Genomic DNA, 22,439 nt, shown 5'->3' on the forward strand with positions numbered 1-22,439 from the left:
TTTTCTTAAAAATTCAGACAATCATGGACAAAAGGTTGTAGACAAATGAAATTTCAGTGAAAAATGATGAGAAATAGAGTAAAACGATTCTTCAATGTGTCTGAAAAAGGAGGGAAGTTAAGAAAAACACTTTCGAAGTCATTGCATTGCTTTTGAGGGAACCACAAGCAAAAAATCAACGTTTTGATACTGGTGTAAGCCAGTTAATCAAGCCCTTGTGGCTTGCCCTTGTGGTTAGACTGCAGTGGGTGACTTTCAAAGACAGCTTTGAATGGGTTTGGAAAGCACCCAGAACCTCTTGGGAACTTGTTTTTGATCGATATTGAAGTATTTTGCAAATATTGCAGAAGTCTACAAACCTTTTGTCCATGATTGTAGGGCTTTAAAGTACTTCTATACCTTGAAGTTTATGAACCAGGTTGTTACGTAATTAAATATCATCCCAAAAATCTATATTTAAAGAAATTGTAATCGTGACGTCATAATTTGATCGAATTTGGTGACGTCATGAATCGTATAAACGCTAAAATGACGTCTTTCCTCTATCAATTGACTATTTATTTTTTGAGCAAGCTTCAACAGAACGTTTGTTTAGACAAGAAGACCGGATGACAAGAACGTTACAAGACTATACTTGAAAATTGTATTTTTTTTCATAAAGAAAAGTGAAAGGCAACTTCCAAGTGCCATCGTTTTATAACATTCACTGTTAGTTTTGTAATGTTTTCGAATTTGATATGGTTTGTTGCAGTTTTAATTTGTTGGAGTTTTGTGGATTGGAAGGTCGATGCTCAGTTAGCTCCTGGAAAGTAAGTTTGATCGAAAATTTCTTAATAAACGCATGTAAAATTGTCAATTTCATAACTTTTTTTAACTTTTTATTTTCATCAATTTCAAAAGGAGACAAAGTAACCTGCTAGTTTTAGGAAATGGTATTGGTTTCATGGGCAAACGAAATCAAAAAGTTTAATAATTCTTTCAGAGAAAGTTAGAGAAAGCTACTTTTTCAAACTCTTGAGTTTGATTACAGTACTTCGCAGCACCTGACCCCAAGAATGTAGTAAACCCCGAGCATGTAGGCTTCTCATCTTTTAGCATTGTAGCCCTAACGATAGTTCAACTTCATAAAATTTTTTTTCAGAGCATATTGTTACATATTACTTATTATCGGCGATCCAAAAAATATCTGCAATCTGATTGGTTAAAAAGAGTACAATATATCTTGTATTTTACATGTAAAAATATAAATTGACGAAAAGATGTTGTTGCATTGTAGCGGTAGAAGCAATCTAATGTCACTTTGCTACAAAAGAGTCCTCAAACACAAAAAGTGCATTTTTTGGGTCACCGATAAACCAGTTATCAGACATTTGCTCGTACAATATGGAAATATTTCACTCGTTCCGGATTTTCCGTATATTTTCCGAGCCTAAAGGCTTCGAAATCTCGGAACTCGTAAAATATTTCTCATATTGTACTCGCAACTGTCCGATAACTATTACTTATTTATAGATATTGAATTTTAACTTGTATTTATTTTTTCCAACGAAAATCTGAATCGAAGTTGATTGGGTACTACCCGAATTGAGACATTTTTTGAATAAATATAAATCCTCTCTAAATCGAAATGTAGGTATTGGAAGATGTTATGATGATAGGTATTTTCTTACTTCTTCTTTTCCTCATTTGTAATACGATAAAATTAATATCTTTGTTAGATTTTTGTCAGAGTATGGCAGAGTATATTTCTAAAGTTTGAATTACATTTAGAGAACAATAATTTCCGATGAAAACTGAAATTACGCTCCCAACAACGGAATTATTTCACCTACATTCTGGGGGTTAAAAAGCGAAAAAAAATACAATTTTCAGAATAACGAAACGCTCTTTAGAATATCGTTTTGTTATAATTAATCCAATTGAAAAAATATCAACATTTTACTTTTACCAGATTTAAAGCCAAAAACCAAACCTATATTCTGGGGGTTATAACGAAAATGGGAGCCAACTTCAAGGACCAAATAAATTAGCCTATCTATTAAAAGCAATGAAACTAACCCCTGGGAAAGGATTTTGGGAGTTCAAAATTTCGTTGAAAACATTCAATATTTTTTGAAATGCAAATCTTCATCTTTCAGGTCTGATTCAAATTTCACCTACATTCTCGGGGTCAGCTGCTGTAGTTGAAAATGATAGTAAATATAAGTAGAACGCCTCAAGAATACACGTTTTTTTTTATAAGAACGTCAAAAATTTTCGAAGCCTTCGGATGTTCTTAGTTTTTTGGATTTGAAGCCTAAAAATGTTCTTAAAATGTTCTTATTTTCAGCATTTTTTGAGCATTTTGATGTAATTTCTTCAGAAATTGCATGTTTTTAAGTCTCCAAAGCCTTAGTATGTTCTTAGAATGTTCTTAAATTTTTGGGCTCGAAGCCTTATGTTCTTATATAGTTTGTTCTTATAAAAAAAACGTGTAGGTTGTGCTAATTGGGACGACTCGCAGCAAATTCGTACTCTCGCAGTTCCAGTTCCTAAAGCCTGAAGGGTGAAGGATCAGATTCAATTTTTCGAACGGAGTTATGGAATTCGACGAAAATTACTTTTGGAAATTTGGTCCTCTGAAAATTGTGCAGTCTAGCAAAATGATAGCGGAATTACGGAATCGGGCATCCCCTGAAGGTGAAAAATTTAATTGAAAGCGGTGTTGAACCGTCTCGACTGCGTTGAAGGTTTTCAGTGCATTTTAGAAAAGGGAAACTATTTCTATACCATTTTCTCAACATATTATTTTTAAAAATGATAAAAGAGACATTTTTGAAACTGTCAGCACTGTCTTCATCTCCATGTCTTCAGAAATACACCCTCAGAAATTCGTTCAATGTACGTACAATGAAAACACAAACTTTTTTTCAGCGATTTCCTGGTCTTGATAAATGCTGAAACACATTATTCTTCTAAAAAGCTCATATGATAACTTTAACTTAGCAAGGACTTTCTAATTTGACAAAAAGGCTTGCCATAAAGCTTTAAGAATGAACTTTCAGCATCTTGCGGCTTAACATCATTACAACTAATAATAACTCGACGAACATTTAATTAATTTCTCTTTGGTGACTGTTATCAATGCATGCCATTTTTACTACCTCAATTTTGAAGACCTTTGAAAAGTTATCTGGAAGGGAGGGTACTCATAAAAACATGCCAAATACTAAAAAAGGTCCCCTAGCCAAAGAACCGAAAGTACAAAGTGAAGTTGAATAAGTGATCTAAAAGGTATATTGTGAAAAGATGAACTCTAAACATCCCTGTATTAGTGATCCGGTCAGATCCGCCTCGGTGGAGATTATAACCACCAGTGGAATAGTGAGTGAACCCTTTCAAAATTACTTGAAATTTTCTACTCCGATTAAAACAATGAATTTTATGATCTTACAACCTGGTCAATAATCGTGTTCGATTTGGTAGGTCAGCCTGGTCAAAATCGAAAATTAAACCTTTATGAATTCTAGGAACAATTCTTGATGGTAAATTTTTTCCTTTTGCTCATATGTATAGATTTACTTTTTTCATAGCCGTCCTGATGAATTTCAAAACTTCACCGAGCCACTGAGACAGGGGTGTAAGTTGGGAACCATTTAAGTCTCAATGATGCTTGACGAAATACACCCAATTCTCACAGACCCGCTAGGAGTTTTTCAGCCAGTAGGGATAAAAATAACAATCTAAAAAATGGTTAGTCTAGTGAGAGAAATTATGTTCTGAAAACATCCTTCGTGTGCACAGACTTGTTAAAAGCAAACTAACTTTTTTAAATGATCAATTAGGTCTATAAGATCACAAAAACGAGTGATGAGAAAAATTTTGACCATTTTGCTGGTCCCCATATAGGACGTCATCACTTTTGCTGGGACTTGAAGATGAAAGTGAAAATTAGAAGCTCAAATATGGCTCAAATGAAAGATATTTATCCAAAGATTTCAAGTAATATCACAACATATACCGGGAAATCAATACTTGAGAAGCTATAAAGGAAAATAGTTAAAAAAATAACGTCATTAATGACGTCATCGGCAATTAAAAAATCATCGAAATCGAAAAAAATTTGTTTCATTTGAAAGATGATTAGCTTGGGAACAAAAAAATATTACTACGGAAAACCTTGCTACATTGTAGCTCTCACTAGGTGGGGAAATCATAAAATATTATTCCCGTAAGTTATAGTCTGTGGATTTAAAATTCCATTGTTTTCAAGTCAGAAAACTCGGTGGGGATGGGGAAAATAGCATAATATTTTGCAAAGAGGATTGGTTTATTTGAATATTTTCAGTGGGGACGAAAACTGGAGGATGATTTTCCACTGGGGACGCTATTTTGGCCAATTTTTCCAGTGGGAAGAGCCAGTGGGCCTGTGAGAAGGGGGTGTCGAAATAGGTGGCTTGTAAAATTGTAATGCATTCTCTTCATCCATGATTATTTTCAAATAAATTTCTATTAGTTGTTGACATTCAGCACGATAAATATCGACCAACAGTTTATCACAGCTTGTATTTCCAAGAAGGCCCATGAAACCCATGGCTCAAGGAGGGATTCTGTGTGAACACAATTACTTCCTTACCTTGAACGATACATTTTGATATTCGATATTTTCTTCCTTACTTTATTAGCTATTGTTCAAGATTGTTTAGAGAATGCTACTTCTTTTATGAAATTTGAGATTATCAAAACAAAGTGAAAATTTTTCCTCAACGCAAAACAAAAAGATTATCATCCTAAAAAACCTACAAAAAATGCAGGAATTGCATTTTCTTGTTATCAAGTAAATACTCCCCCAGAAATCGCGATTCCTCCTGCAAATAAAAAACAAGATTTATAATAAATGTGACTAGAAATAATTGTTGTTATTTTTCCACTTTCTTAGAAAAAAAACTTTTCTGGTAAGTGAGGACAGTCATCCAAATTTCCAACTTTATCAAGCACGTCTTGTATACATCAAGTCATAAAAAATAAGCCCTCAAAAGTGGGTCCATTTCGGGCCATGTTTTAAGCCATTTTCAGTTTGATTTTAAAAGACATAACTTTTGGAACAGATTTTATCAGCAACTAATATTCGATGATTAACGCAGCAAAATGCATGTTTCCCTCATATTTCATCGTCAAATCTTCATGTTGTTTGGAAAGGGATCGACGTTGAGTCAATTTATAAGTCTAGCATGAATTATATATATACTGACAAACCGCTTGAAATAATTCACCAATTGGGGCCCCATGGCTGAAAGACTTCACACCAACACATACAAAATGCATGACAACTAATCTTGTTATAGAGCTAATGTTTGCTGTGCAACAATCAAACAACTTTACTACGTATCTGTCCGAAAGTCGAGAATTGGCTATCAAAATTACGGGACATGTTGTAGAAGAATCTTTGGTCTTTGTTATGGCAGGTGCACTCGCTCAAGGTAATCACTATTTCCATATTCTCATAGGCCAAATGTTTGTTCAGCTACCATTAAACTACGTATTATATTATGTGTCTGTCCGAAAATCGAGGATTGGCTATCAAAATTATCGGACATGTTGCAAAAGGTTTTTGGGAGCTTGTGCCAGCAGGTGAACTCGCTCGAGGTAAGTTTCTAATTTATATTTATATTATGAAATTACGGCGAGAAGAAACTTCACAAAATTACTTATAGATAGCACATAATATATGAAGTAAAAATTAACTTCAATGGATACTTTTACACCTTCATGTGTGTCCAGGCACGACGGAAGCTTTTTATATCTGGTACGGCGAATGAGGAAATTTAAGCGATTTTATAGCGATTTGACCGACGAAGAGGAAAACTTCGGGTATTTTTGTGAAAATCTGGTACGGCGGCCGCCGTACCTGCCGTACCCGTTGCGTCGTGCCTGGTGTCTCGTTTAAAACACATATATTTTTTCTTCCAGTCAAATTACAGTATATTACACTACTGCTGAAGTGCGATACAAACAGGGTTATCGATACTTCTGCTGCTCTGGATGGGCGAGACAAGGTGATGGCTGTCCTACACGTGAGTTTTCTAAATCAAGAATCCTCGCTGTTTTTTACCAAATCTTCGAAAAAACTCCCTGAGTATGTATATATGTATCTTAAGGTATTTAATATGTTTTAAGCTTAGCTTTGCTTATAGCGTTTGATATACAATGGAGTCTCGATAACTTAAACACTCACGGGCGGGGATTATAGATTTGTTCGCGTTGAGGAAATTTTGAGCTTTGGAGTAAGGTTTATAAGGCATTATTAATTGGGCTTTTCCAGAAAAAAAACGTATACCCCCTGTTTCGGAGGTCCATCCCTCTGTGGCTGGAAATGCTGTAACCCCCTGGAATTCCAGGCAATTTCAGGTTTAAACCCTCCGGAATTCTGAATTTTAGTAGGATTTAAAAAGCTACCCCCATGGAATTCCAGTTATTTTTGACCGGTTTTTGTATCTCCCTATGGAATTCCACCACATATCAAACCTTACCCCCTTGGAACGGAAATGGACCTCCTCAACAGGGGGTATACGGTTTTTTTTTCTGGAAAAGCACATTGAAGGAACCATAAAACTAGTTCAAGTTAAGGAGGCATTCGAGTTATAGAGGTTCGAGCTAAAGATACTCCACTGTATTTGACTTTAAAGTTCGTGTCACGTGGAAACGAATCTCGGAATCTTAATTGGAATAACTGCGTAAGTTTTATCGCACATAAGACTTTTTAAGAAAGACAAATGAATGAGGAATCTTACCTACCTTTAATGAATGCTGTATTATTCTTCATTTTAGCCATTTGTAACCCTGGTTGTGTAAATGGACATTGTTCAAGACCTGGTGTTTGTACGTGTAAATCAGGCTATAATGGAAACAGATGTGAAAAAGGTCGATCATTCCACTACTTTTTACAAAAACTCTTTTATTCATTCTTGTGCATTACCTATCAAATATTGAGAAATGATTTTCAAAACTTACGAATACCAACGCTATGTCTAATCGCGATAAATTTCCCATCCAATAATCTCTCTCACAAGGAGATTTAGAAATTTTCGAAATTTGGTGAGACAGGGGTGTGCATAGCACTACTTCGTCACATATCCTTACTTCGTCTCCTATTGTTATTTTCTTTTCTACGTCATAATTTATGCTTAAAATTAAACAGCTGAATATACATGGTGAGACAGGGGTGTTGAAGTTTGGTGAGACAGGGGTGTTTAAATTTGGCGAAACAGGGGTGTTGAAATTGGTGAGATAGGGTTGTTTTGGTGAGTACGACAATTAACAGGCCAGAACCATGTTATAATTTTATCATATAATTTTTATTACAGATATTGATGAATGTTTGAGGAAACCTTGCGACCAAACTTGCAAAAACCTTCCTGGAACCTATGCATGTTCGTGTAGAGCAGGATATAAGAAAATCAACAATGATTCAAAATCTCGCCAGTGTGTCAGTAAGTCATTTATTAAATATTTCCTTTCCAGAAGGAAATATTTGTTAAAACGGTAATTTTTCTCCTTCTCCTCCTCCTTCTCCTTCTTCAAGTCTAACGCCGGTTTTGGTCAATTTCGTGAGTTTTTACATGAGTCTCTTTTTAAATCAAGCTCCGGCGGTAAAAACAGTATGATGTTCTTTTTTCGAGGCGGAAGACGTCATTTTATCAAGACACGTCGTAGGAAATATGCTTACGGTGGTCTATTCTCCTTGCCGATCGGAAAACGTCGCCCGGGTTCGAAAGCGTATTGTTGATCGGACCATACTGCTTTTTAACAGTCATAACAAAGATGGAGGCAAAAAATAGACAACAAATGTTGCTCTTTCGCTATTTTTCTTTGGTTTTTATGCTTTCATGAGTTGAATTGGATCATGTTTTTTGTACGATTGTCTGGATTTGATGTTTCGTTTACATACTCTTGGTGTGAGAGATACAATCTCTTATCTTGATGGTCTTGGAAAAACAGGACATTTTGTCAACTTTCATGTTTCACAACAAGCTAACTTCAATTTTGCCTGTATATTTACCTAAAGTGATATTGTGGATAAATCTGACCATGTTATACCTGAAAAAAAATACTTGCGACATCAAAAAAGTTTGAACTCACTTTTATGGTATGCACCACCCAATGCGCAATGGTCAGATGGCGATGCGATATGGTTGGTGATGAACTATGATTTAGCTAGCTTTGAGCTAAAAATTTAAACATGGAGCAAAATTGACTGGTTAATGATTGAATTTCCCTTGGTGTTTCTATCTACAACAATGAATTAACTGGTTAGTGACAGTTGGTGAAAACTCTTTTTGTGGGGAAAATTCTGTTGCGGTTCACAGAACTGTAATTTCAAACTTTTTAAGCTGATATAACCGGAACACCTTGGCCAATATGAAGAATGTTAGCTCTTAAAATTTTGATTGTATTGAATATGGAATTAAACAATTGGAATCATTGTCTTGAACTTGGTACTTGGAGATTTTCTTCCCCATGCATTTATAATGTGGAAAACTTTGGTCGTGGAGATTTTTTCCACGTGCGTTTTAAACGTGGAAACTTTTGTTGTGAATTTGGAGATTTTCTTCCCCGTACATTTAAAATGTGGAAAACTTTGGTTGCGAATTTGTAGATTGTTTTCCACGTGCATTTTAAAGGCAAAAGGTTGAAACTTTTGTTATAAATTTGGAGATTTCTTACATGTGCATTTACACAATGGAAAACTTTTGTTATGAATTTAGTTTCTTCAATACGCGTTGAAAACGTGGAAAACTTTATAAATTTGGAGATTTCTTACACGTACATTTAAAAGATGGAAAACATTTGTTATGAATATATATATATTTTCTTCAATGTGCGTTTAAAACTTGACATTTTCTTCCACGTATATATGCATTTAAAAAATGAAGAAAACTTTGTTCTCAATTGACAATTTTTTCAAGTGATTTCCTGGCCTGGCATGACAACTTTTTTCCTTTTTGTCATTCTTTCATTTCAGATATTTCCCCTTTTTGGCTAATATTTCTGGCAATAAGCACTTGAAATAAAATGATATGATTAAGCACTATCCCAAGGCCTTTTGATGTGTTCAATAACACAACACTCTACTCAGCAGGTGCGACGCCGGGTGACGGCTAGTATAATACTAAAATCCAACTAAAGTCCACCTACTCTCGGGTACCTAATAGCCGGGGGGATTGGAATAAGCGGGGGGGGGGGTTGAAATAAAAATGTCCTGGGTGGCAAATTTTTTAAAAGGAGGCTAATAGACCTTTTTTCAAAGAGGCCACCCTGTTGAATAATTATGTAGTCCAGCAGAAAAATAATGATTAAACCATGCAGCATAATGTATACAATATACATGAAACAGTAATTATGCATGGCTCTATCATTGTTTTTATGGCTGGAATACAAAATTATTCAACAGGACGTCCTCTTTGAAAAAAGGTCTATACAGCAGAATTGGGACAAAAAAGGGAACTTTCAAAACATTTTCCCAAAAATTAATAAGCGGGGGGCGGGTTAGAATGTCCTGGGTGGAAAATCTTCGAAAAATAAATTAGCGGGGGGGGGGGGGGGGCTATTAGGTACCCGAGAGTAACGAAAATTAAAGGTTGTCTAGCCAATTTGGTTACTGCATTGTTATTCTCAGTCGAGTTCAGCTTGGATATTCTCCGTAATCCGTAGGTTTGAACCTTCGTCATCTTAGGAATAATCCTGCAAATACTCAACCTCGTTCCCTGCGTATTATCAGCTTCTTTATGGTCACTGTAAGCGCTAGATAATACCCTGGCATTGGCTAGTTTTCGAACGCGTAAGATTACGTAATTCAAAACCAAAACGTCAGATTTCATTTGTTCCTGGGTTTGAAACTATTGCATTGTAGTGTAACTTTGTAACGTCAGTATTTCTTATGACGTATTGTTTTGAGAAGTTCCCCCTTAGAGAGGGGGAACTTGCATCAGCCAACCAGGGTATTCTCTGGCGTCAATCAGTAACGTAAATAAAGCCTGGGATACACGGGGACGAGGTTGGCAAATACTAGCAATTACATAAACGAATTTTGAAATTCTTGGGGACTTGTGCTGCTTGATGTTATCTGAGATAAAGCACTTTGAAGTCTTTTGAGGACATCAATAATTATTTTATCATTTGTAAAGGAAATATTTATCCGCATCTTTGCGGCTCTTGTTTTGTTTTAAATGATTGGATGAATGTGTTAAGCTTTTTTTCATTTGACGCCATAGTGGCGGTTGGTAGATAACACTCAGGGGCGGGGGTATTAGGGTTGGCGGATGAAGGGTATGTGTGGACGGGACCTACAAAAACCGACCCTTAGAGAGACTTTTTTTTTAATTTTCTTCGATTTTTGAAAATAGTGGTACCCTTAGAGAGACTTTTTTACAATTTCTTCTCTTGAAATCCAAAACATTTCCTAAAATCGTGAATTGTGAAAAAACCGACCCTTAGAGAGAGTAATTTAAAGTTTTCTGGATTTCCGACTCGTAGAGAGACTTTGAAAGGTGAAAAAACCGACCCTTACCGTCTGCACATACCCAGCACCCATTTTTCCCTAAGAACCACCCCCCCCCATCACCAAGACCTTATTCCTTACTTTTCAAGATGTCGACGAATGTTTGACAACACCATGCAAATGCGCTCAACCGAAGAATTGCAAAGCCACGTGTACCGATACCACAGGGAGCTTCAAATGTTCTTGTAACAAAGGATTTAAACTTGGAACTGACCAAAGAACTTGTGAAGGTAAAAACGAAAAAAAAAAACACACAATAGAGGATGGTGTCTCAATTTGCAAAAATTTAAAAAAGACATCCATGATATGGAAGCCATACGGTTAGAACATTTGAAGAACCAACGTTGCTTTTACAAGTCAAATATTGGTGCAGCTTGGGTATTTTAGACAATTGGACTGTAATAATCTCTCTTTCCTGACAGATTTGCATAACACTTGTTGATTTTTTGTAAAAACATCTGACATTTACAATAGGCAATACTACCAATTACAAAAATCATGAATTTATACATCCATTTTACCCTTTTAGACATCAACGAATGCAGCAGTAAAGCATTGAACAGGTGTCAACACAAATGTTTGAATAACATGGGATCGTTCACATGTGCTTGTAACAAAGGATATAAACTGCTTCCTGATGGAAAGAGTTGTCAAGGTAGGTCTATGAATATGGTAACTAAGGCCGTGAGTTTATGTGTTTTGCGGGGAGACTGATTGCACCATTCGATCAATTTTCCCCTAATTTCCGGGAAAAAAGATAAGATTGAGAAGGGTTTTTCCTTAGTGGTTTATCAGCTTTGGGGACTCATCGTTGTATTAAATCTTCACAATACGCTTCATCACCAGATATCAACGAATGCTCAACGCTGAACGGAGGGTGTAATCAAATCTGCACCAATAAGCCAGGGAGCTTCCAATGTTCTTGCAGAAGAGGGTTTCGACTTTCATCTGATGGCAAAACCTGCAAAGATATAAACGAATGTTCGGAACAGAAACCTTGTGACAACAACAATGGAATTTGCAAGAATACATTCGGAAGTTATCGGTGTTCTTGTAAAGTTGGATACCAATTGCTGTCCGACAAAAAATCTTGTAGAGGTAAATTTGTTTTGTGTTATGGATATTTGTTTAGAAACACCCTGGTTGGATCCCCACCCCGCCGCCCCAAACTTAGGAAATATTCCGTCCCCAGTGGGAAAAATATTCTACAATTTCAGCCCCACTTGGAATTGAATTGACTTTGGCTTCATCTCCATTTGAAATTCAATGGAAAAATTACAATCCAAAACCGTCCACACTGGCTTCTTTGAGTTGAGAGCAATGGAATTCCCGTTTGGATTTCAATTGAACTTTTTATCCCTACTGCGGACAAAATCTCCACCGGGGCTGTGAGACAGGGTTGTCTAGAAGTCAACAAGTAGTCAGAGCATAATCAATATACTTTCTATTCTTCTTTTTAAGACATCAACGAATGCTCGAAGAAAGAGTTAAATGGTTGTCAACATAAATGTTCGAACACTGTTGGATCTTTTGTCTGTTCGTGCATTGTTGGATATCGTCTCAATGCTGACAAAAAGAAATGTGATGGTAAGTTAGTTCCGTTGTTTTTTGTAAGATTCCACTGAAATCTCCGGTACTTTTCTGATGTTTTTTTTTCTGGATAACCGGCATGAGATTGGAAAGGGTTTTTTCCTCAAGGTAAAGATGCAATGTAAGGGTGAAATATGTGTGAATCTTGGAAAATCTGACCATTTTTTGCTTTAAACTAACAAAAACTTTCAGGAAAATAAACACACCAAAAAGTCATAATTGACATCATGTCTTTTAAGCCAGAATTAAGATGTCACAAATTTGAAAATTTACCGCTTTAAATCTAATTGCTTGGTTAACTTGATGGAACATTTAAATTTCTCTCATACCAGACATAAACGAGTGCATAGAGCAAACAGATAAATGTGGACACAATTGTCACAACACTATTGGTTCATATACTTGTTCATGTCGTCCTGGATATCGTTTGAATGGAGACAAAATTTCGTGTAAAGGTAAAAGTTTTCTTTTTTAATTTACTTTATTTTGACACCCGTTTCTCACAGTCCCGGTGGAACCACAGTCGACTATTTTTATCGAAATTCCAATAGGGATAGAAATTCTATTGTCGTGATGGTTTCGGATTGCAATTTTTTCCCAGTGTATTTCAAATGCAAACAAAAACCGATTTCCCAGTGGGGGTAAAATTTTTGGTCAAGATTTCCAGTGGCGGGTGGGGGCTCTTGCCAGGTCTGTGACACAGAGGTGTGTTTTGTTGAATATTCGTATAGCTTCCACTTGCTTTCCTGTAATGAAAACCTATCAAGAATCATAGACCTTTTGCTTCACGACATTGAGGGTTTTCACGCAGTAATAAGAAATATCAAGCCTACTGTAGTGATTGAAGGCTAATTTCGATTACAATATTGCTTTCTTGTTTAGCCTTACCATGTGTTACGGTATCAACGTTGAATCACGGGAACATCAGTTGTACAGGTTATGTAACTGACCAATCATGTTCTTATGAATGCCATTCTGGTTTCGATCTTCTTGGTTCTGGTCAACGCACGTGTTTACCTTCGTCACAATGGTCTGGAAATGCACCTCAATGCCAAAGTAAGAAAACTTAGATCGCATTTAATGCAACAAACTCGGATAAATACATTTGACGCTTTCTTATTTGGTTTTCTAGGGAATTGGATTTTCATCAAATATGCAATGAATAATGCTAATGGAGTTTGATGTTAATCTTTAATTTTTCCATTATCCTGTTTCTTAGGGAAAGATTGTCCAACGATTGAAGCACCAGAACATGGTTCTATTATGATACCGTGTGTTGCCAAGTATGGATTCACATGTTTGAAGAAATGTTCAAAAGGATTTTTTCTGGATGGAACTATTTCGGCAAAATGTGTTATGGAGGGTAACCAAACCTCTTGGACTGCCAAAGACTCCATTTGTAGAGGTTAGTCACGCCAAATAATTTCTCCCTTCCATAATCGCCATAATTCTGGAGGTATTTCATAAAGACCAGCAACTTTGCTGTTTTTTAATCTTTTTGAACTTTTTTCATACGCTGGTGAATAAATATTGTAAGAAATATAATACTTCTCATGTTTAATTATTAGATACCAAAAAGTTCATTCTGGGCATCATTTTTCATAAATATCACTTCCAGCTCCTTACTGTTCTGGCGAAAAAGCCTTGCCTTCAGATATAGTAATAAAATAGCCACAAAATTAAAGTTGTGATTCAAAAAACATTTCGACAAATATTTTTCAGCATAAGCTTTTCGTTTTATTAAAAAACATCATCAGTGCATACAAGTAAAACGTTCAAAATAATTATAGTACTGTTTTTTGTGTCCGAAAATGTTTCAGACACAAAAATATGATAATGCATCACACTAATTTTTAGCATCGACACCTTGTGAACCGAATCCATGCTTAAACAACGGTCAATGTCTGGAGACATCAATCGACACTTTTGTTTGTGATTGTTCTGGAACTTTATACAAAGGAAAGTTATGTGATATTGGTATTGTTGATATTCCAACCCTTCCACAACTTGTTCTGAATCAGTGGAGCACAGATATCGAAATTATGGCTAGACCAACAGCATTCGTGAACATCGTTCCAAAATCGAGAATGGAGCTAACCTTTGATCCTCCAGAAATCAGAATCGAAGTGCCAGAAACTTCTGCTAAATTTCAAATCCTTTCATCGAAGACTGGTGTTTTTGAAGTAGAATTTGAGATTCAAGGAAGAAACGATTTCGAATTTGAAACACCAAAATCAAAACAAGTTTATGTTTTCCCAAAGAAAACTTCACTGTTGGTGGATATGGATATTAGCACCGTCATTGATAACGCAAAATTGATACAAAGAAACTTAACCGATTCTTTGGTTTTGAATTCCATGTGCCCAAATGGTGAGAATATGGTAGGTTTTACAACGATCCAATCCAAATCTGTAGTATTGCCCGTTTCTATGGTTGGGGTTGAAAAAGTAACATTGACCGCTTTAAAAGAGAGAGGAATGCTAAACCCTGTATACGAAATCGAGAGTTTCCTCAAAACGAGGGAAATCCCCGTATTTGATTACCAATGTGTCAATGCAACTTCAGAGCTTGCACAACAAGTTGAATACGCAATCAAGTATAATTTCTTCCAAGCAGCATACCTAAAAAAGTTTACAGCATCAATGCCAACTTGGTTCGAATTATCAAAGACTTTTTCTGAGCCTGAGTACAATTCTGCAAATCTAGCAAGTCAACTTGTCACACTTGAAGATATCTTCAGTCTTAAATGTTATGCTACAGATAGCCAAGGAAAAAACAGGTTATCAAAGGGAATTCACAGCCTTTACCAGCCATACACTCCAGTTCTCCTCAAAATACTTGACAAGAAGTTTGAAATGTCAAAGACAAAAAGAATTTGTTATTACACAAACCTCGAAGAGAATTCGTTTCACATCAACAGTGATTCACCAGTGAATTTCATCTCCAGTCCTTCACCAGATCACATCTTTGAGAAATTACAATCCTCGTATATGAGTGTTTCACCAACGAAGGAAGAAGTTTTCGTTGATTTTTCAATGAAGATGAAATCTTTTGATGGAAGATTTAAAGGAAAAGGATTCGTGGTATTGGAAGATTCCGATAAGGTAAGATGACCGATTTCAGTTATGCTGGATCTCAATCTCTTGCCTGTGTAATCCAGGCTTTAATCACGTCATTTATGGACCCTAGAGAACTATTTTATCTGTTGCTATATCAAGAAGCATCACAAAGCCACTGGCAGCCTACTGCATCAAGTGTGACAGAACTTTGTTCACTAAAAAGCTGCGTCAATAAAATCATAAGCTTAACTGGACTATATCAAAGCTGTTGCATGTTTCTTTCATTTTTAGTTTTTCACTCGAATGTTTAATTCACAAAACAAAATTCCCGGCAACATTACTTTGGATTTTGACGTCAATTTGAAATTTCTTGGCAAGACATTAGCTGTTGAAGGGAAATCCACACAAGCTGATTACAATATGACTCTTTCAGGTAAATTATTCGTGTTTCTCTGATCCTTAAAATGATTTAGATATCATTCTTGTACGAAGGAAACAACTTTTGATAATTCTTTTGATAATACATCCCTTTACATTTTTATATTTCAGGCAAGAGGGATGCTACGCTGAAGTTAACAACATCAGTCAATCAAATGAAATTCCAATTACCAAATGCTGCTATAAGATTCAGCCCTCGAACGAAATCAAAGCTTTCTATTGAAATTCCAATGTTAGCAACTGGTGGACAAATTAGATCTATCTCAAATGAAAACGCTTTGAAAACTTACTCACGATATCTTACTAGAGCTGAACGGAATAGTGAAGGTGTAGGAAACCTTCTTGCAACTTTAGATCAAAAGCTAGCTGATATTTGGAGTAGTAAAACAACCGAATATTTCAAACACCTTGGCAATTTTAATACTTTTGTAATGAGGGGAATTAATTCGACAAACTACTATGAAGCAATTAATACATTACAGCCAGTGAAGGAGTCTTACATAAACTTCAAATCCTTTGCCAACGTTTTGGTGGAAAATTTCGAAAACGAAAACGCCAATCAGAGATTAGTCTTGACATTAAGAAATGTTTTAAGAGCACTTTCAAGAACAGACCAATTGGAAATCCTCCCTCAGTTAGAACCAATCAAATTCGTTGACGTCAATGGGTTGCAGATGAAATATTCTGGTGGATTATGTCTTTATCAACTCTGCTTTCCATCCATGGGCTCCATTGAAATCGATTCTCCTTTCAATGAGAACCATATTACCATTAAATCAAACCTGACGACTTTTAATGCAAGCAGTCGTCTTCATTTTACCGACAAAGATAACCTTCAGATCAATGTGGACAAACACATCGGAACTTTTACTGCAACACTTACTGGCAATCTTAAAGTATTTGACAGGATCTTTCCAATCCATTTTTCCTTCGATCAAGACCAACTTTCATATTCTTCAACGATCTCCATTGAAGTATTTCCATCCACGGGCTTCATTGTAAGTAAAACTAAACAAATTTCCAATGTCCAATGGGAAGACATGATCGATTCTATCGAAGGAGAAACTCTGGAAACAAAACTCTTACAAAATCGAGCGTCAATAGCTTTCCAAAAGATCTCCGAAACCACCAAAACAAGATTAAACTTGATTAAGCAGAGAAAATCAGAAAGTCAAAAGAAATACCAGAGCCAAATGGATGAAGTCAAACGTGCCAGGGAAAGATCTGAAAAAGCTACCCTTGAATTCAACAAAAAGGACAGTGACTATAAAGCCAAATTACTTGATTACCAAAAAGCACAGAATCGCTATTCATCACTTTTGAAGCAAAATACAAGCTTACTTTTGATCGAGAGAGACGTATCGACCGTTTGTTCATTGAAGAAATGTCAAGATAAGTGCATACCAATGATGAAATGCGATATCTGTCAAAAACCAGTCAAGATACCGACAAAGCAGTGGGATTGTAACACGAAGATTGAGACCGTCCGAACAAGTCAACTGGTGGAAACAGACGTTACGTGCCAAGAAACCAAATATTTTTTCATCCCAATCTATACAGGTAAAGATCTCATTTTCGATTTTAAAATTCATAACATAATGTTGCACACCCCTGCCTGCATAAATTAACCAATTGTAATGGGATTTAACAAAGAAGCCAATCATACTTAAGGTGACAAATGGGGGCTTCAGTCAATTTGAGAACGATCGTATGCGTGGACAAAAAATTGAAAAAACTTTTACAGCCTCGGCGTGTATCGTCTTTTTGTCCTTTTCAGTTCACGTTGGGAGCCTGTATAACAGCGATTAGGTCATTTGCATTAAGCCCCTCCTCCGGTAGTGATATCAATATTTTTTATAGCTTTTGGACCTATTTATTCAAGTTGATACAGGAGACTTTCACGGCAAAACGATTACCTATTTGTGGTATAAAAGCATAATTATTGTGTCGTTTGAATCTGTTTTCCTTAAGCAAATGTTCCTCCACCCCCGTCCACGCTACTGATCTTACCTCGCTCAAGATTTTTTCTTTGATTTTCAGGAGACTGCGAGGAGGACCCACGAAAACGAGGTTACCGTAAACAACAAGAGGCTGAATATTTGAGTACCGTTGCCCGTGGTTCTTCCGTTGGTGCCATGATTGGTTCGGTCATTCCTGTAATCGGGTCTTTTCTTGGTGGTATCATTGGAGGTTAGTGCAGTAAAATCTTCATAACTCGAACATGTGCGGGGAAGATTTATAACCTTATAAGGAATTGATAACTGGAGGGACCATAAAACTCGTTCGAGATAAGAACCCTGTTTAGCATTTCAATATCTATTGTATATACATCATGTTTGAGATTACCTCGTTTAGAAAAGAAACTCAATAACTTTTCTTATTGAAATAAAACAAAAAACTTAAGCCATAATTTCCCCTTATTTCAGCTATTATTGGATTAATTGGTGGATTATTTTCATCATGCGACGAATCTTATGAAGTCATCACAAAAAAGACTGTCAACAGGTGGCCCTGTAAGAACTGGACCATGCAAGTCGTATCCACCAAGGTCCCAAAAACCAAGTGCGATTTACAGGAGATACTGGTCAATGGAGGATTCAGCGACCCAGAACAATGCAATTGTCGACAGGAAGAATGTTCAGTCAAAGCGAGCGATTATTCTTGCGTCAAGAAGAACAAAGATTGCCAGACAGAAAGAAAAAAAAGATTAGAGAAGTTGGGAAAAGGATCACGTCTACATATTTACTTCAAACAGTTGTCCAGTAATATAGATCGATTGGAAGATGAAACTGACTTACTTTTCAGTGAAGCGGAAAGAACCAGAAAAGATAAAGATTTCGCTATGAATGCACTGAACAGAACGATCAACGGTCTTCGAGTTGCCGAACAGGAATCAAAACAAGCTAACAAAAGTCAAGATAATCAACAAGATATTTTGAGAAAGGAGATATGTCTTTATGACAAGTACAACGTTAACAACCAGCAGCTTCCATTGGTGATCGAGAAATTGTCGTTGAAAAACAAACTACCAATCATCGACAATATTCAAATCATCGCAAAAGTGAAAGAACTCTTCACTGGAAAGACGCAAGATGTTCCTTGTGTTTTACAGTTGGATGACCCTGAAAGTTCTATTGAAGCAGCATCTCGAAAGATTCTTTACTCAGCTCTTTGTGAAAGTTCTCGAAAACGAAGATCTCTTGATGGTGATGTTCTCGACGAGGACCACATCCTTGCATTCACGTCATGGGATGTGAGACAAAATTCAACAATTGCTGAAAAATCTTGCATGACATTCAGAACAACCACTGACTTCATTAAAGATTCATATAAAGAGCTGGTTAACCTGTTACACCAAGGAAACGGTGTCCAAGATTTGACTTCTACTGTATCGACCAGTCTATCTCGGTTAAGAAAAGACTTGAATGCTTCGAAAGATGCTGATCTCATCTACGATAGTCAGTCTAAACTACTTTCGTCCATGCATTCTGAAATCAACGGATACCAGAACCGATCTGATATTCCAAATCTATTGGAAACGTGGAAAGAAAAAGTCGAGATTTATACTGCGGAAAATAATTTTACAGTTTGTTTTGGTTTCCATGATTGTTTAGAAACCGCTCTAGAAAGTTTGGAGAACCTGCCTTTAGTTTCTGTACAACATCTACAGACCTACAAAAATACGATGGTAGAATTAAGAGCTGTATCGAATGAGATCACCAATACCAACGCAGGAGAATCTAGCTTTGGAGATTTTTTCAACAAGACATCCACATTCGATACACTTCTAAGTTCTTTGAGTGACACCAGCTTGCATTGTTCAAAGAAACCTGAAGTTAAAGCGAATGGGGAAACCGAATTCCATGCTCACTCTGGAAACTCAGTTGAACTCGAGTGTGGTGAAGTTAACAGTACACTACCGGTGAAATACAACTGGAAACTTCATGGTGAATTCATTGACGGTGCTTATGAATCCAACATGAAGTTTGAAGCAACTCTGGCGAAAGCTGGTGTTTATACCTGTATTGTTACTTCTTCAGTTGGTCAAACAGAATCTGAAGGAATCTTGGTTAATGTTTTCGAATCTCCAAAAATACTTTCAGAACCTGAAGATGTCAAACTTTTCAAGTTGAACAGCAATGAAAATGCAACCTTTATTTGTGATGTTTCTGGCTATCCTTTACCCAACATTACATGGTACTACCAAACCTTCCACCATAACGATCAAGCCAAATTACCCAATGATGAACCAGAGCTGGTCCTTGAGAATCTCACCAAAGCTGACAATGGTTATTACTTCTGCAAAGCAACAAATGAATATGGTTCCATCACCAGCCGAAAAGCAAAACTAGATATTCTGAAAACTGAACTCCCGAGACAATATATCAGACTTGGCATCGACATCCTAGATATTGAGAAATCCACAAACTCCACCTCAAATGAGACTTCTGATGGAGAAATCGACGAGCTTCCTGAACTTCTTCGATCTTCTGATCTACAAGATATCACATTCTTTTTATTGAAGAAGTCGAACAAGATGACGGCAAAGTTCATCATTGAGTCGCTAACTTCAGAAAATATCACATCTTCAATGAAGGACCTACTCAAATTGTCTACAACCTCTCGCCAGAGTCTTGCCAACTCTGCTGCTAACTTGGTGAACCTTGTCTTTACCAATGAATCGAGGATCTACTTGGAGAACGATGTTGTTTTAACTGTGGATAACACCAGTATGAGTTACCAAGCCATTCTCAATGAATGTAACCCTGGATATCAACTTCACTCGAATGGCATTCTTTGTGGTAAGACATGTTCATTATAATACCATATTTTAAGGCTCAAATTTCCTCATTATCAAGTCTTTTGACAAACTTTTCAACAAAACAATATCGGATATATCGAGAGACATATTGCATATAATACAATTTTGGAGGGATCTTGGAGGGAGCTTGCTTTTAAACTATTATCTCAGCCTGATTAGAACAATTTTGAGTTTTTGTATCCTTATATCCTTAGGTTATAATCCTATCTTCCTTTTCAGAAGTAAATTAGAGTACTGTACTTAAAATCATTTGTCGCGCTTAAAATTTTGCAGGAAATTCCTTTTTTTATTAAATTTTATGTACATAATGATATTTTTTCGATTTTAGTTGAATGTAGTTCTGGATCATTCAGTACAAATGGAAGAAAATGCAAACGCTGTCCGAAAAATCATTATATGCCGAACACTGGATCAAGAAGATGTACGAGGTGTGAAAATAAATTGATTACATCAGAAATTGGCAGTACAAGTTCCTATCAATGTTTTGAAAAGATAGGTCGGTAAACAATCTATAATGCTTTCGATAATTAAGAATTGGAGACGTGCGTGTTTGTTTTACTAACACGAGATATAATATATGTTTCGCAACTAGGTCTACCATTATTACAATAATGCTTTGGTATAATAAATGCTGACGAAGCCTAAAAGTAATAACAACAATAATGGCGGATAAGCCGCGAGCAAATATTTGAACTAAAGATACATCTCGCATCATTTATGTACAATCATCAAAATTAAGTGCACTTCTGAAAACCTTTCATGATAATTTGTTTATGGAATGAAATTTGAAAGTCAAATGCATTTTTATCAAACTTTTAATAATGTTTAATAAATACATGACTGTCAGTATCAGTCGTGACTCCTAATTCTTTGGGTTGAGACCATTTAGAGAGCTACCAAAGGGCTTATATCATATCTACCTACAACTTTCTTTTTTTTAGAATCTACCTCAATTATATCTGAAATGTTTTCATCGTCGTCGATATCACCAGAAATGAGTTCCTCCCTCTCACCCTCCCAATCACCCTCACCCTCACCCTCACCTTCTCAATCACCCTCACCCTCACCCTCTCAATCACCTTCACCCTCGCCATCGCCCTCACCCTCACCCTCACCCTCACCCTCACCCTCACCCTCACCCTCACCTTCTCCATCACCCTCACCCTCACCCTCACCCTCACCCTCACCCTCACCCTCATCCTCACCTTCACCCTCACCCTCACCCTCACCCTCACCTTCACCTTCACCCTCACCCTCACCCTCGCCCTCACCCTCTCCAAGCCTTTCTCAATCACCGAGTTTTTCTCCATATATCAGTCCTTCTTCATCAAAGGCTTACACTTCTTCACCCTCCATACACCTTTCTTCATCTCCCATCCAACCATCACCCTTCCCCTCTACTACTTCACCTCAAGAAGTCCTCAACGAATCAAGCTCAACTGACCATTTTGATGTCTTATCATCGCATTATATGATGTCTTCAACAACATCGAGTCCAGGTAATATACATGATTGCAGAAAAGATTAGATCGTAGCAAATGAATACCTTCTTTGAATACAATATACCCTTGTTTTAGTAAATTTGTTAGCTATGGAGCTTTAATTAATTATACCAATCGGTATAGGATCCAGATTCAGTAGGAATGAGATCGTTTGATTGCTGGTGACGGCTCCAAGGTCTTTTATCGCAGTAATCCAGATCAATTGAGCTCTTTTCAAAATGAAGCTTTTGAAGCTATTTTGCCATTTTTATTCAGACTCTCCTAAGGGTCGATTTTCGAAATTTGGCTCGGACATGGTGATATTAAAATACACCCTAAAAATTTTTATCTTATTAATTTTTTCAAGTCATAATTTCAGGGTCAAACGCCTAAAAGTTTCACCATGGTGTAAAAAGGTCCCTGAAAATTTTTGAAAAAAATCTTCTGAAATAGATTGGAAAAGCTAGTTTTCATTTTGAATAATTAACCAAGAGAAAATAACTTTGCGTTTC

At 36.4% G+C, this 22,439-nt stretch overlaps 1 protein-coding gene across 1 annotated transcript; it reads left to right on the forward strand.

The window, feature by feature from the left end:
* Positions 1-668: 668 nt before the first annotated feature.
* On the forward strand, positions 669-21,975 carry LOC136817757 (uncharacterized). The gene is made up of 19 exons (XM_067074075.1): positions 669-809; positions 5,325-5,459; positions 5,950-6,053; positions 6,808-6,900; positions 7,344-7,469; positions 10,627-10,767; positions 11,067-11,192; positions 11,384-11,635; positions 11,999-12,124; positions 12,460-12,582; positions 13,010-13,183; positions 13,347-13,532; positions 13,985-15,231; positions 15,478-15,619; positions 15,736-17,184; positions 17,665-17,814; positions 18,051-20,426; positions 20,775-20,942; positions 21,388-21,975. Exons 1-19 carry the CDS (start codon positions 721-723, stop codon positions 21,972-21,974), a joined length of 7,794 nt encoding a protein of 2,597 aa, XP_066930176.1. The 5' UTR covers positions 669-720; the 3' UTR covers position 21,975.
* The last annotated feature ends 464 nt before the right edge of the window (positions 21,976-22,439 follow it).

The sequence above is a fragment of the Clytia hemisphaerica genome, unplaced genomic scaffold (assembly GCF_902728285.1).
Source record: "Clytia hemisphaerica strain Z4C2 unplaced genomic scaffold, Clytia hemisphaerica genome assembly, whole genome shotgun sequence".
NCBI classification, from domain to species: domain Eukaryota; kingdom Metazoa; phylum Cnidaria; class Hydrozoa; order Leptothecata; family Clytiidae; genus Clytia; species Clytia hemisphaerica.